Source organism: Microsporum canis, genomic scaffold (genome assembly GCF_000151145.1).
Source record: "Microsporum canis CBS 113480 supercont1.2 genomic scaffold, whole genome shotgun sequence".
NCBI lineage: Eukaryota > Fungi > Ascomycota > Eurotiomycetes > Onygenales > Arthrodermataceae > Microsporum > Microsporum canis.
In genome coordinates, this window is record NW_003299168.1 from 2,149,128 (window position 1) to 2,164,113 (window position 14,986).

Consider the following 14,986-nt stretch of genomic DNA (forward strand, 5'->3'; position numbering starts at 1 on the left):
TGGATTTCTATAGCTGGAGCGTCATCATCGGACTTGTTTTCGTCGTCCTCGCAAACTTGCTAGCATGGGTGTTCAGTCCTAAGGGAGAAACTAGACCGTCAGTTCCCAGATCCCACCCCTTTGTGTTAAGGCCTATGTCTCGGAGAATATATCGTTATCTTTGCGAAAGCACATCAACGCCCAAGACCTATCTTATCGCCTGCCAACAGTTGCAGCTCATCCTTAGCTCGGGGACCAAATGACTAACATCGTGAATAGGGTATGGCGAAGTTCGCTGATTCTTGGGTTCACATTCTGCTATCTTATGTGGGGTACGTTGTGTTTCTCAAATCAGTTATAATGGACATACTAGGGAATATTGGACTAATATTTACTGTTACTGTAGCTGTAACATTCCTTGCACAACTGCACCCGTTATTCGTGCCAAAGAGTAGCGATAGAAGACCACACCATGCCAATTGAACGATGAACAAATGCGGGTATCGACATGCTGGTATTTCTTCAATTCCTTGGGGCTTCTTTTTTCAGCGTTTATTTGATTTCCAGACTTTCCTTCCTACGAGGACTGTAGCATCATATATCAATGGGTAATATTGTCTTCCTCCTCGGGTATCGTTTATATGTTTGAACACGATGCCTACAGTTGTAACAATGGCTGGAGTTTGTATCTTACAGACAAATTCAGCTTTCACTGCATAGACCTTTCAATTTCATGTTATTTATGGAGCTCTGTACGCCTTGGTATTATAGACCGACGAGGCTTAAGAAACATCTTTCAACCGCCCATCTGGCCAACTGACCGCCAAGGGTCATCACAATAGCATAACTATAGCCACAATCTAAGAGAATGAGCAAAGCCTCAATATTATTTAACAGCACGAGATGGGTGTTAGTGATAGACAATAGAAGTGATGACCACGGCTGTGAAATGGTGGATAGTGTATTGTGAACAACGGATTCAAGGGATTGAGATGACCACAATGGTAAATTTAAGCTGGACTCTCCTCCATTGCTACCAGGCGGGGGGGATGGAGTTTCAGGGTCACCCGGGCCCTCGCCCGACGCATCTGTTCCCCATATAACTAGAAGTATTGGAAACAACTTAGTACAACTGCTAACTAGGAGAGCTGTACTTATTGCATTTCGACTGGCGAGTGCTGGAGGAGGGATTGGCCGAATCTGCGGGGGTGCGGTAGACGACCTTCGAAGAGGTGGAGGGAACTCGGATTCCACAGATAACATAGGTAAGGTGTTAGGAGAAACAGCAGCTTGTTGATGAGCTCCATCGCCAATTGTGTCACTGCCAGAAGATGAGCGGCTTAGATCAGCAACACTTGGCCCGCCTATTGGACTAGAGTTTAGTGGAAACTGGGCTGATATGGCATTCCCGGCTGAATTAACATCAGATGGCGATGATGGGAGAGTGTTCGCACGCTGTGGGACTTCTTGGGCCTTCAGAGATTGTGCCGCGGGCTTCAAGACGAGTATTGTAGCTAGGAACCGAACGGCAACATGATGTGCAAGAGTTGCAAGGGCATTCAGTGTGAGAAAAAACACGTATTGAACTATTATTGGAGTGTTTCCAAGCGGCGATGTAGCGATTGCGGAGGACTTTTCAATTCGCGCCCAGGAGAGGTACACGTCAAAAAGAAGGATGAGGATCCCGAGACGGATAATCGAGCGCTACAGTCAATATCAGATGTCAGTATATCCTTATAATATGAAGAAATGGAGCTGGCTTTCTATACATCGAATTTGTCATCATCCCGCCCAAGCCTGTTAAAGAGCAAATGTCTGTAAACCTGTAGTCAGTGAAGAGGTTAGCGCAACAAGCCACAGATATAAGGTAAATCGTTAATATATTACCTGAGGTTTGATTAGTACAAGGTCAATGAAGAGAACGACGAAATCATGCTCGACGTATTTATCGGCAAATCGTTGACATCGAGGACATTGTGTCAGACGGACTCCCTTGCCCAAAGCGCGATCATCGGCCTTGCTGTACGAGGTATAAAGGTGGGAAACAGGATAACAGCACTCTATACATATTGGCATTGTTGTTTTAACTCCTCATTTTCAACAAACATAGTATAAGTTGCTATTTTGCATTCCTGCTGCTTTTTGGTTGCGCTTCTTTTTCAACTTTTGGTGTAATAAAGATAAAATGTGATCCGTGCGCACAGTGAATGTTTAAATTATTTAAGCTTCAATTTTTTCCTTGTAACAAATAATATGTTAGCGCTTATAGATAGATAAAGACCAGATCCGCCATGATATTAGTCAACCTCCTTCTTATTATCAGCCCAGCTTGGTTGGATTGAACGACAGACACTCTCATAATCTTCAAAAAGTTGCTCGTTCTCTGGAACATTATCGGTTGTCCAGAACATCGCCCAGTTAGAGTCTGGAAGCTTCCAAGTCCCTCTCGACCTTTCAAAGTACCACTTATTAACCGGGTTATTTTTTCTGCTTCGCCAACAGACCCCTTCCGGGAAACAGGTTCGGACCATGGCATTAAAAACAACATCAGCAACACCACCTGCCCCCTGACTCCTCTTCAGAACAGCAAATTTGTCCAGATAAGGGACCATTCGGGCCATGCTTTCAGGGCTTCCGTCGTCCGGGACACCTGGAGGAAGCTCCCAAGTCAAAATCGCTCCTCCTTCATATTCCCCAGCAATGATCAAGCCCGCAAGCCGATTTTTAACCCGGTCCAAGTAGTGATTAACATCCAATTTTCTATTAAATGAATCATCAATCAGATGTACTAGTCGCGGTAGATCTACTGCGGGATCGTCTAGGTTTATGCGGGAGCCCTCATTATGGGCTGCAGTCCAGCATTTGACCCGTGGATCGGGGATCATGGTAAGCGGCATCCCGTGTTTCACAAAAGTCGAATGGGGTAGTTGGGTGTTCGGGACATGATCGCCCTTTTCATCGCCACGGCGTCTAGCGGGCAGGGATGCAGAAAGAACAGGCTTATCCGTGAGGAGGTTATGTATCAAGGGATTTCGCCGTTGGCGAGTGCCCACTGTTGGGGTTCCCAAAGTATCATGGCGAGTTTTAGGTAAATTTGTCGCATCCTGTGGGGTAGTAATAAGGGCCGGAGGAGGAAGGTGGGAGAAGGGCGAGGGCTTTTTGGAGTAGAGTTAAGTTAGCCAGATGGCCTTTTAGCCCACTATTAAGCCCATCTAGAGCTGATTTTTGTTGATTTGCAGTTGCTTGAGTTATCTCGTTCCGGATATCCTCATATTCTTGTTCAAGATTAATAAAAACATGTGATTTGTGTTGACCACGCCCCAGGGAAGGGATACCGCCTAATGGGTCTAAAACAATCAATCTCTCGACAGATACTTCTTGTTGTCGTTGTTTAATATTCTGCACTGATTCTGCGGCCGCCTCACTTAACTCAGGATTGTATTCTAGACCAGCTAGCTCCTTTGTCAACGCTAATACAAGCTCATCAGCTGGGATTGGAAGAGCCTTTGAGGTATTTTTAGTGTACCCTATAGGGTCAATTACCACAATTTGACCACGATAGAGTGGAGAAAGTAGTGACTTCCTTGACAAGACAGATAGTCTCTGCGTTGGTGCATTTAGAGATATCACAGATTCCAGTCGTCGTGCACCCAAACAATGGACTTTATCAATTTTGGCAGCAATGCGGCTTGCTTGAGCAGATGCAAGTTTCCGGTAGTCTATATCATTTTCAGTGATATCAACTTCCACTACAATGCAGCAGCCCATAGCAAGTCTGCTGAGTTGAGAGAGAGTCTTGGATATTCCATGAAGGCATTGGTCATCTAGCATCTCCGGGTTTTTGATTTTAATCAGAGCAACGCGCAGGGTTTCTGTGGCAGCACATTTGGAAGTTGATAAATTGGGTTCTGCAGGTAGGGTATTTGCCTGAGTAGAGGACATAAGAGAAGCATTAAAATATTTTTCGTTTGAATTCACAGCTTTTAGATCATCTGTAGCCTCCTCTTTCGGTTGTGTATTGACCAGGGGTGGTTTTGGTGGTGTAAATCGGGATAGATATGACTTTGCTTCTCGTTTGGTAGTTGCAGAGCTTAGAAGGTCGAGGAAGAATTCCTGTGATCGTGTAAGTAGGCGAACTAATGAATTATCTCAACAGGATCCCATAGCACCGACCTTGTCTTCCTCCTTCTCCTTGGCACTGTGGCATAGGTTATCCGGTAACTCGGGGGGATATTGGATGCGATCATGGTTTCGGGAGCTGAGAGTCGGGTGAGAAGAAGATGATAATGTTTTAGAGCGAGAGAAGCACCGTCGCTTCAATGGAGGTAAACAACCGTAGCCATGGCATCTCAAGTTGTCATGCTAGATCCATGTTAGTTCTTCTGCTCCAAGCTGCGGCGGTGAACAAGGATTGCTACCTGGTGGAGGAGCAGTCGAGACTGCAGCATTGCCTTTCGACTCATCGTAGCATTTCACTCCAGTATGCGCGATGAAGGTCCAAAGTAGACCGACTGATCCAAGCAATATTGAACATATTAGTCAGTGGGAGGGAGGAAGTTGTGCGTTGATATAAGTATTTCAGCCTTGATAAAATCGGATCCAGATCAGATAAGCGCAAGACACTTTGAGTCAGTGACGCACGAGCACCTGCGCCAAGCCTAGATTTTTCCTTTAAACCTAAGATAAGAGCATCTAATATCAAACACAGAGCTATTGTCCTATTTGAACGTCTATCTAAATATATATTACGTCTGCTATGTCTTGAGGTTATTTTATTCCTGATTGGCATGCCTAGTCCATGCTCGAATGCTGAAAAAAATATCCACTTTTTCTCAATCCCTTTTGAGCTTATTCAACGATGTTTGTAACCGGCTGAACATGTCAAGCCCGACCAACCCAGCTACAATTCTCTTAGCTTCATTAGGAATCATACTGGGTATAGAGTTTAATATAAGCTTACCAAATATCATATATGGGACGTAGAGTAAACTTATATTCATCTTTTGGTCAGTCGTACGATCTATCCAGCTCCACACCTCCACCACGCAAGTGAGGGTTGTGATAAACGTCTGTATAGCCCATACCAGCACATGAAGTGGTGCAGAGGAATCGTCTATTGCTGGATGTTAGATATCACATACAATTGATCCTCTTCCATGACTGGAGGACAATGAGAATTGCTTACTATATAGGAGTTTAGAAGCGTTGATTACGCTTGCTGGAACATGATATACCAGTTCCATAGCCAAGTAACTGCCAAACCAAGCTGGGGGGTCAATGAAGAATTTATCGTGGTATGTGTTTATGTAAAAGCTGCGGATGTCATCGAGAAAGGCTGGTTTCAAGGCAAGAGGATATAGCGGAACAAGATCAACCACTAAAAAGGGCATCATCAGTTAGCATCCTGGAGGAGAGGTATACTAACGTCCGCAAGGAGTCCTTCATGAAACATTGGAATTTTTGTTGGCCCATGAACAATTTGTCAAGACGTACTAAACATGATCACAATATGAAGTATGAAGAACGAGGCGTAGACATAATCTAGATTGCGTCTCCAAGACGGGCCGTTCTGCTTCTGACCACGAGCGTGATTCTTGCTGCCTGCCATTGTACCTTCCTAGATATAAATGTTAACCAATTGCTGAGATTGAGGTTGAAAGACCGAAGGATTTATTCGGACAGCGTCAGGTCACATGATATAAATTGACCCCTTAAATTATAACTAATTGTGAAGCAATCACAGAAACTAAAAAAGGAGTAGAGAGAAATAAAAAACTGTAGGCACATATTTCTTTAACCAGCCATCTAAAGCTGGTTTATATGCATCTGGAACGTCAAAAAGTCTCAACTGATCTAGAATCCAATCATTTAAGACGCCCTCCCCAAATGATATCCCATCCTGAATATCGGAAAAAAAAATGAAAGACATGTAGTTAGTCAACATAAGCCTCTAAAGGCATGAAGCTCAAGTGTACATTAGAAGCAAAGTCATAGAACAGACATATGCAGAGGCACTGGTACGGCGATTATAGACAACATAATTTAACGGAAGGACTGCTCAAGTCTCACCCTCATATCTCGACATGCCTGCACTACATCCTTATCCAATCGAGACTGCTGTAGTAGGAGTAGCATTTCCGAGACCCTGGCGGCAATTACATCGCTTCCGAACGCCGCGCCGCCGAGCCGGGCTGTTTCGTTGAACCATCTTGAAATAAGGTATGCGAGATCATTGCCAATGTATTTCCGATTGGCTCCATGAAAAGGTACCTCGTCGTTATAAAACAAAGACTCAAGGACGGTATATAGCACCTCCGGCTCAACCTGTAGTTCAAGGAAGAGATCAACAACCCAGGTTGGAGGCCCGTCATTCTTCTGGTGTTCAAGCTTGTACCGCTCCAACATAGGAAGGAGAGTTTTAACAGGGAAAGCAACGTCAGACATCCTGAGTCTATGTGCCAGGCTGCGAACCTTTTCGATAACGGCTTCATATGGTAGGGGCGTCCCATTCTTCAGCGTCTCTTCATGGACTCCCTGGATCAAGTCTTGCCAGGTAGTGGTGATGTCTGAAGCATTTCGGTGGTTTGCAAGATACATTATCTGAAGGCAGATATCATGGTAGTTCCCAGGAGCTGCATATTCGTTGAACATCTAGAGTGGCACATACAGTCAGTTTCTGAAGCAAAAGAGCTTTGTTCGTTCTAGGGAAAAGCACTTACCTTGCTAATCTCCATGATGCCTCCATTCATTGCCTCCAGTACATCAGCTTTGCGATCGCTATCTAGCCTTACATCATCCTTTAGGCGTTGCAATAGGTCATCTTGAACATGGCTGACATCCAGAAGTTCCTCAACTTCATGCTGTAAACGTTGTCGTGTTGCTCGACCAACATCAGGTGAATGCACCGATGCATTTGCCCTTGCCTGACCTAGGTACTCGATTCTTCGATTCAAAGTAAGCTTGAATGGGCTTTTCGCGAGTTGCAATTGCACGACAGCCGCGTCATAAAATCGGTCGGATTGGGCATAATATTTCCAGAGTAAGTCGGCGTGGAATACATCCTCTGTTGATTTTCTCTCAAGATAGGTAGCAACAAACGGGGACCTAATTTCAAGGAGTCTATCACTTAACCCGCGCGCGAGATACCAGTCATAAAGGCTAGTGAGGAAAACCTCGTCCCGCGAGGTGGTAATTACGTCGTATGCTTCAGCTCTCCTTCGTGCTATGAGGCTGTATGGGCCCTCAGAGTTGTCTTGCTCAGAAAGCTCATCTACAGCAAGGATCACCTTGTAAATGAGGTCGTAGCATTGCTGCCGAGATTCATAACTATTCTGTCGGGGGTCCTACATAGCTGTGTGTTAATGCATGTCACTGTTATTCATCTGGTTCTCTCTTCTTACCTCAGCTGGTCTTCCATCCATAATCCAAGAAAGCGCATGGTTTGCTTTATCAGAATCAGCGGCTACACTGAGGGCAAGTTGTATTGCGCCTATACACATTAGTCTCTTGATGTCTTCATAGGAATTGTAGGTAACATACCTGCAAAGAATTGGTTTTTGATATATTGGTCGATACTGGGTTTTAGGTAGTCCATGGGGAGGCTCTCCGACACTTGCTGGAAAAGCATCAAGCTCTCATTCAGTAGGTTTCGACCAATCTCCGAGTTTGGACCGGCCTCTGTCGCTCTCTTGAGAAGCTCCTGACCCTTGAATACAATGACATCCTGTGAGCTACAGAAAGTGCCGCACTTTCGTCGCAAAGCTTCAGCGACTGTTTCAACGTTAGAGCCTTTGGCAATGTTGCAGTTCACAATGGCTTTGACAAGTTCCTTTGCTGTTTCATGCCCCCTAGATGTGGCGAAGAGCTGCTCAAATGTCAACTCTAAGAAACGGTTTCTAGCATCCTCGTTCAGCAGGGTAATGACATCCTCAACTCTGTCGTCAAAAAGAACCAAAATAAACGAGATTCCCTCAATTGTATGGGAGATTAGCTGTACAAGAGAGTGAAGGCCACGATGCTCAGCTTGCAAAGCAACTTCCTCTTGTTTTGTGGTGACCTTCGATAGCGCATCAGGTCCACTCAATCCTTCGATGAAAGTCCGATTGGTGTTGAAAAACTCCTGAAGGGCAGAAAGATCACGTTGGACGGAAAGTAATGAGGTAGTAGGGACTGCTGGAGATATAGAAAGGCCCCCAGAAGGCGTTCGCCCTTGCTTTGCTATTACAGTTTTCCAAATAGATCGAAGAAGCCGGGAAGTATACAAAGCGATGCCTGCATGCCGAGGAGAAGGCAGAACCGTATCAATGGCTGGGACAGACCCATCAGTAACTGCGTTTTCGTTAATAGTTGGCTTCCCTCCCTTCTCTATGAAAACCTTTCGGGCAAAGTCGAGAACATCAGGATCATTAATCTTCGAAAGACGAGAATCTGGTGAAACTTCCATTCCTTGGCCACACGCCACTGCGAGCGCAGTGGCTATCGTTTCACTTCGGCCGTATATCCGAATAAATGCCTGGACTTGAGCATCTAGTCCTTCCTCACCATCCGAATTACGAATGAGTGAAGCAAACATATCGACGAGCCGTCTTCGGCGAATGATGTGAACCCCAGTGTTAGTTAAAATAGCAATCTCAGTGGCAGGCTTATCGAACTGAACAGATAGCTCATTCCCAAAGCCACCGCTCGTTGGGCCACCTTGGTCGTATGGAGTATAGAGGCCAATTGCCTCAGCTCGACTGCCAAGAGTGAGCCAAATGCCAGTTTCCTCTGGTTTTACGGGCATAGAAGGATCTCGTGGTAGTGCAAGTTTTCCGGAGTCAGGGGCAGAGATAAACAACGTATCTGCTTGTTTTGAGGGGTCTTTCTGCGTGAGACAGAAAAAGTAACCGGGAGGGAACCGTTCAGCGGAGCTAGTAGGGTTCAGCGAGTGTATTGGGAGTTTTGAAGGCCCTGTAGGCTGGAATGGGGCTCCTGGTATCGGAGCCACTTGTGGCAGTTGACCGGATGGAGAATCAGACGGTGGAGTTTTGACATGTTGTGCTTGCATGCTTGTAGGAGCATTAGTGGCATTGGGAATAGCCGACCAGCTATATGAGCCGGTAGCACTGAGGTATATCCGGTAACCAGTGGCAGTCGTAGCTACTAAATGATATCTGGAGGCCTCTGGCGCTGGAATGGGGCTGATCGAAACGATTTTGATTCTAGGGTTGAGTGTTTCATTAGAGCTGATGATATGGCCAATGTTAGAGTAAATATCGATTGCGGTCTTGGTAATAGTAAGATTGACGGATCCATCAGCTTTCAGGTGAAAGACTCGAATTGATGAATTCGAAGACAGGGTGTATAGGAGATTCCTGCTATCGTCAACTACCATTTGTTCTACAAACTCAGCTGGTTTGTTTCGGAGGTTGAATTGAGGCGCAAATGCGGTGAAGCTCTTAGTTGTATGGTTGACTTTACCACAGCGGCCCTGGAACCATCGTTCCTCCTGCTGATAGGTAAGTTCATGGACATCATTGTCGGTAGACCCAGCAAAGAAGATCCGTCCGGTCGAATCGGACGATGCAAGGACATTGATATCTAACCCTCTGATAGGAACTGACATGCCGGTTTGGTATAAAGTTACCGTCTTAAAGCCACCGGTATTTTCACATCCAAGACCCAGGAGGAAGACGTCCGCGGTTGTAGAGATGATGAGCAAGTGGGTAATTGCTGGTAGAAACACGCCTTTTCTCGGCCGCGCGAGTTTGACAGTGTTGATGCTGTTAGGTTGCTCCTCAAATCCAACCAATTGGGGATTTGGAAGCGTATAGTCCCAGAGATAGAGCGCATTGTCGATTGTGACCCAGGCGTGGTTTAGTTCCGCAAACAAGCCCATGCTGGTAGAAACTTGCGCGCGGTTATACTGATCGAATATCTGATCTGGGATCCTATACATCTTCACTTTCTGGAACGGCGCCCATGATGGTGAGCTAGGGATATCGTAATCGGAGGAGAAACCCTCTAATATAACAAAGTTAGCCTTTGATTTTCTTCGTTCTACCTGCGCAACGCGTTCGACTGTAGGCTTCAGAATGCAACGTACGAGAAAGATAGCTGTCTAGATCAGGGTACCGCGACTCCTGCAAGAGAGCTTCGTCTATTGTCCGCGCTGCTCGCTCTCTTGGACTTATTACTTCAGGCTTTGCCTTTATGTCCGATGTGGGCATCTTGGGACGAGCGGCGGTCGAGGCAGCTAGATTCGAGCCCGCAGCGTTGCCCGAGGGCGGAGAGAGAGGTCTTGAGGTGAAAAGAGGTCCATGAGTGTGCGAGGCCGCCGGAGTCTGGAAATATGTGCCTGGTGGCTTTGGTGTAGGTGTGAATGGGAAGCTCATGGTCGCGGCAGCACCCAGGCGCACTGGGTGAGAGATTTTGCCAGTATAGAAGTTGATCAGGTAGCCACAGCCAGAGCCTATTCACAGCTTTTCCCAAGCCAGAGGCTTTGTATCTATTATGTATGTGGTAGAATGGCTGAAGAAGGTCAAAAGATGAAGATGTTGATTTATTTGCGACTTTTTTTTAGCAAAAACACAAAAGAGCTTGAGTGCACGGGCCATATCCTTATAAATAATCAAACTTGCTAACATTTTTTGATGAGCTTTCAAAAGCCATTTGATAGACAGCAGAGACATATACCATTATAATTGCCTGTACGGTAGAGAGAAGAAGTTATATATACGATCACAAGCAGCATGATTCGATCATTCCGCCTCCAGTCGCCCCTCGTGCGGCTCTCCCTTCGCTACTCCTCCACATCTTCTACACCCGGGGTTGCTCCATTATTTGCAAAGATAAAAACAGACTTGAAAGCTGCTATGAGAGCAAAAGACACAGTCAGGTCACTCACCTTGATGATCCATCTATTAGAAATCTCCTTACAGACGAACCAACGCTAACAGTGTACTTAAAACAATAGACTTGACGTCCTACGCGGAATCATATCAGAAGTGAACAACGCAGCCAAAACACCAAAGCCCATTGAGACTGATCTTAGCCTTCTCGATATTCTCCGCAAGCGGGCCTCCAGCCTAGAGGCTAGTGGGAAGGAGTACGCGGCTGCTGGGCGTGAAGATTTAACGGCCAAGGCGGCGGCGGAGCGGAAGGTGGTTGAGGAATATGCTGCACAGGTTGAGACCGTAAGCGAAGAAGCGATACGCACTGCTGTTGAGGGAGTCATCGCGGAACTCCGGGTAGGGGGTGAGAAGATGGCTATTGGAAGTGTCATGAAGAAAGTACTCGCGGCTGGTGGACCTTTGGATGGGAAGCCAGCGAGCAAGACGGTGGTTGCGAAAATTGCTGGAGAATTGGTCAAGGTGCAGGAACAGAAGTGATCACACCTCTCACACAGTAGAGAGAGAAATCTATGTCCTGGTGGCATGGGGGGCTTCCATCCTAATTCCACTCACTAGAAATGAAAACTGGAATGTATATTAGAAGATCGTCAATTCAAATGTAACATTAGCTCCAATAAGAAAGCAGTTTGAATATTGATCCATGCCGTAAATACAAACATAGAGGGTAGCCATATATCTTCAATGGTACAAAACAGTCTCAACAGGGATTGACATTGTCGATGTCGATGATAATTAAACATTGCAATTACCCCTCGGACACAATAGCAACAGGTTGAAACAGGGGCGTGAAAGAAGTAGAACAGAAAGAAAAGTAAAGGAGCAGGACGAGGCCTTCCTGCAGATGAGAAAAGACAGCGGGTGAGAAGGTGAAAGTGGAAAAGAAAGTAAAGTACAGTTGCAACAACCGATCAGCCCAACGTAGGAGGCAATAATAGGCATATCCGTCCCACGATTTAACAATAGAGCCTCCCCAAGGCAAGAAAAGAAGAAAAACCGGGGACACCAGTCCGTTCGTAACGCCATCTATATCCAAGAAAAGTGCATTATATCATATAACTTTTGTTTTTTGTTTTTTATTTTATTCCCTTTCTTTCCCCGATGATGGAAGGCTGCAAAGGTTAGGAGTAGATGAGGGCGATTCCACCGATGGAGGTCATGAGGACACCAACCCACCACCATCGGTCAGCGTGGGTAGGCATGGAGAGCTGTCGTGTTAGGATGGTATTTTTGTTTAGCGGTGTATCGAATTCACTGTCCGCGAGATCTCTCTTTCGTCGTGAGGGAGTCTTTACGACGGGGTTGAGATGCTTGGTTGGAAGCATCTGTGGCGGTTTGTAGATGAGAAACATGCGGTTCATGGGCGAGCCATCATGTGTATACAGGTTGAGCCTCGGTATATTGTGGAATTCATCGAGCTGGACTTCATATCTCTGTAAATCGACGTTAGCAATCACTCGGCTCATTGACGAGAGGTTTTACTATCCGCGTACCTTGAAGGTCTCGTTCTGGTTGTATCTGTAATAGCTCGCCTTCTTTCCCTTGCATGGATCGGATATCAACTGACGGCCGTCATCCTCAAAGGTGTAGGGGTTCAATACGAGAGTCCCGTTGGGCTTGACGTCGTATGTCCCATGCTGGAACAGCATCATACCACTTGGGCAGGCAGGGTTTTGTGCTAGATATCATATCTTTCAGTCCGTCTATTCCCTCGTTGGAAGGGGTATATATATGTATAAGAGGGGTGGCACTCACGGTTCGAGATGGCGCGGTAGTGAGCCTCTTCGAAGTAGCCATCGTCCGTGAAGGAGTAGGAGATGCCGGTATGCGATGGCTCGATCAGTCTATCCTTGATTGGATCGTAGAAGCCCTGGAAGATTCAGTCAGTCAGTATTCTGCTTCTCTCTCTTGTGGTATCTGCTATACATACCGGCCCTGTGACGACCTTCCGCGACTTAGTCGTCCATGTCCCCGTAAGACGCGGGTCCAACTCCGCCATGACAGCCTGCAGCAGGCCCAGCAAAGGAAGAGACAGTAGCAAGTTCATCGTCACTGTATTGATAGCAGTCAAGCGGGAGTTTTTTGTAACGAAGAGAGGAAGCAGAGGAGGAGGAAGAAAAAAAAAAAGGGAGAGCCACTTAATATTACGTCGTCCTTCTGGCCCATGAAAGACTTCGATACAACAACAGAAAACACCGGAGCAAGATCGATATTTGTCTACTCTGATATATACCAGGGCAATTTTACTGTTTATTATCTGTTATTTATCTCTTGTTGATGTCTCGTCTTACTAACTGCCCTGGTCGACCAAGACTCGCCACTGATTAAATATTTGTATCATATCAACAATCAACGGAACAGTCGCAATCCTCTACGATGGCCTCTCTAAGCACAGCAAAGAAGGAGATGAGGAGTAGGGTCAAGAAGATCCTCGCTGGCGTCTCTGCAGAGTCAGTTATATCTCAATGTTCGAGTCCCTCGTCCTTCGCTTATCTGGCTGGCTGGCTGATGTTGATTATCGTAGCTTCTCTTGCCACTGAACGCCTTCTCTCGCTGCCAGAATATCAGTCAGCGAGGCGTGTTAGCGTCTACCTATCCATGCCGGCCGCGGAGATGATGACAGGAGACATAGTACGGGATGCCTTCAGCCGTGGCAAACAGGTCTTTGTGCCGTACATCTACAAGCAGCAGGCTGCGCCAGGCAGTGCTGAAACGAAGCCGTCGTCGATCATGGAGATGCTGGCTCTTCGTTCAATTGAGGATTACGAGTCTCTACAGCCTGACGGATGGGGCATTCCTACGTTGGACGCTGGCTCTTTGTCCAGCAGGGAGAACTGCCTGGGTGGGGTCGGTTTACTGGGCGAAGACGGCGCCTTAAAGGATGAAAATTGCGGTTTAGATTTCATGGTCGTGCCCGGGATGGCCTTTGACCACGGCATGAGGAGATTGGGACACGGAAAGGGGTATTATGACCGCTTTATCAACAGATACCGGAATAATAACATTGCTCAGCAGGCAGGAAAGGTTCAGATGCCATATCTCGGTGAGATCACGAACACAAGCAGCAAATTGCCAACATCAACTTTTTCCGTACCAGTAAACAACTAACCCAGATTATAGCCGCGTTATGTCTAGCCGAGCAAGTTCTCCAACCACCAGAGGAGGTGCCTGTGGGAGAGTACGACAATCTCGTCAACAGCCTGGTCGTAGGTGACGGACGGGTCGTGAGAAGCTGATCACTCCGCCGTCTTTTGTATTTTCATCCCCTCTTTCCCAACAGAAACATTGTACCGTAAACGCCAGTCGCCTTTGAACCATCATGTAAGAAACCATCACAGTCGTTCTATGACTGAACCGTCTGGATCAACGAGACATTATCGCCTTTGAGCAGGATTTGACCTGTTCTATATTAGCATGCCGCACGAAAAAGAGCAGACTCCATGTCCCATACCGAGCTGTCTCCTCGACTCTGCCTCTGTCTTTGTCGCTAGCGTCACTTCCACCGCGTCATCCACTACGAGGTTCATGAACTCATCGAATCCCTTGATATCGAAAGGGGTCAGCCTCTAGCTCACGTAGAAATGAAGAAAAGAGAAAAAGCCGCAGTCAATCGTAGCCAGCTGCTTACCCGTATCTTCCCTTCTATGCGAACCGCCAATTGCTCGTACAGCCATATCGACACCGTCGCTCGCTGCTGAAGGAGCTTGAAGATGAAATGGATCGGAGCAAGCAGCGTCTTCGCGCCACCACGCTGTCCTCGACCGGTCATGATGTAGCGACTTTTATCCTTCTCTCTCGCACTCTCACACTCTTGTAACTCTCTCACTCACTCACTCTGTCACTCGCAAATCGTCTCTCTGTCGTGGTGAGAAGCTGTTTTGGTGCTTGTGAAGTTGTAAAAAGTGCAGGAAAACTTCATTTGACGTTCAAAAAAGGAAAAAGAGGCAGAAGTGGGCCAGACGGTTTTCTAACTATCAAAACTACAAAAAAACATCGAACAAATCTACCAACGCCTTGGAACTTCTTCATTTCCTCACTTCCTCACTCCTACTCAACTCCTCGCTTCATGACGACTGCGGGCACAGCGCCGATTTATCCAGCACTGCCAAATCGCCAGA

At 46.5% G+C, this 14,986-nt stretch overlaps 8 protein-coding genes across 8 annotated transcripts; 2 read left to right on the forward strand and 6 right to left on the reverse strand.

The window, feature by feature from the left end:
* Nucleotides 1-744: 744 nt before the first annotated feature.
* Nucleotides 745-2,055, reverse strand: MCYG_02250 (conserved hypothetical protein; the record flags this gene model as incomplete). The annotated part of the gene is made up of 3 exons (XM_002849270.1): nucleotides 745-1,683; nucleotides 1,749-1,802; nucleotides 1,867-2,055. 3 exons carry the CDS (start codon nucleotides 2,053-2,055, stop codon nucleotides 745-747), a joined length of 1,182 nt encoding a protein of 393 aa, XP_002849316.1.
* A 221-nt stretch (nucleotides 2,056-2,276) lies between these two features.
* On the reverse strand, nucleotides 2,277-4,442 carry MCYG_02251 (acetylglutamate synthase; the record flags this gene model as incomplete). The annotated part of the gene is made up of 4 exons (XM_002849271.1): nucleotides 2,277-3,134; nucleotides 3,277-4,092; nucleotides 4,153-4,341; nucleotides 4,398-4,442. 4 exons carry the CDS (start codon nucleotides 4,440-4,442, stop codon nucleotides 2,277-2,279), a joined length of 1,908 nt encoding a protein of 635 aa, XP_002849317.1.
* A 369-nt stretch (nucleotides 4,443-4,811) lies between these two features.
* Nucleotides 4,812-5,587, reverse strand: MCYG_02252 (conserved hypothetical protein; the record flags this gene model as incomplete). Its single annotated transcript, XM_002849272.1, has 3 exons — nucleotides 4,812-5,098; nucleotides 5,165-5,356; nucleotides 5,473-5,587. The coding sequence occupies 3 exons, from the start codon at nucleotides 5,585-5,587 to the stop codon at nucleotides 4,812-4,814; spliced, it is 594 nt and encodes a 197-aa protein (XP_002849318.1).
* Nucleotides 5,588-6,021: 434 nt separating this feature from the next.
* On the reverse strand, nucleotides 6,022-10,352 carry MCYG_02253 (nucleoporin Nup157/170; the record flags this gene model as incomplete). The annotated part of the gene is made up of 5 exons (XM_002849273.1): nucleotides 6,022-6,630; nucleotides 6,699-7,322; nucleotides 7,380-7,468; nucleotides 7,519-10,038; nucleotides 10,148-10,352. The coding sequence occupies 5 exons, from the start codon at nucleotides 10,350-10,352 to the stop codon at nucleotides 6,022-6,024; spliced, it is 4,047 nt and encodes a 1,348-aa protein (XP_002849319.1).
* A 357-nt stretch (nucleotides 10,353-10,709) lies between these two features.
* Nucleotides 10,710-11,348, forward strand: MCYG_02254 (conserved hypothetical protein; the record flags this gene model as incomplete). The annotated part of the gene is made up of 2 exons (XM_002849274.1): nucleotides 10,710-10,855; nucleotides 10,934-11,348. The coding sequence occupies 2 exons, from the start codon at nucleotides 10,710-10,712 to the stop codon at nucleotides 11,346-11,348; spliced, it is 561 nt and encodes a 186-aa protein (XP_002849320.1).
* A 641-nt stretch (nucleotides 11,349-11,989) lies between these two features.
* On the reverse strand, nucleotides 11,990-12,915 carry MCYG_02255 (ROT1 protein; the record flags this gene model as incomplete). The annotated part of the gene is made up of 4 exons (XM_002849275.1): nucleotides 11,990-12,301; nucleotides 12,362-12,546; nucleotides 12,624-12,738; nucleotides 12,799-12,915. The coding sequence occupies 4 exons, from the start codon at nucleotides 12,913-12,915 to the stop codon at nucleotides 11,990-11,992; spliced, it is 729 nt and encodes a 242-aa protein (XP_002849321.1).
* A 329-nt stretch (nucleotides 12,916-13,244) lies between these two features.
* Nucleotides 13,245-14,104, forward strand: MCYG_02256 (5-formyltetrahydrofolate cyclo-ligase; the record flags this gene model as incomplete). Its single annotated transcript, XM_002849276.1, has 3 exons — nucleotides 13,245-13,335; nucleotides 13,393-13,911; nucleotides 13,989-14,104. The coding sequence occupies 3 exons, from the start codon at nucleotides 13,245-13,247 to the stop codon at nucleotides 14,102-14,104; spliced, it is 726 nt and encodes a 241-aa protein (XP_002849322.1).
* Nucleotides 14,105-14,211: 107 nt separating this feature from the next.
* Nucleotides 14,212-14,637, reverse strand: MCYG_02257 (LSM domain-containing protein; the record flags this gene model as incomplete). The annotated part of the gene is made up of 3 exons (XM_002849277.1): nucleotides 14,212-14,267; nucleotides 14,320-14,410; nucleotides 14,497-14,637. The coding sequence occupies 3 exons, from the start codon at nucleotides 14,635-14,637 to the stop codon at nucleotides 14,212-14,214; spliced, it is 288 nt and encodes a 95-aa protein (XP_002849323.1).
* Nucleotides 14,638-14,986: the final 349 nt, after the last annotated feature.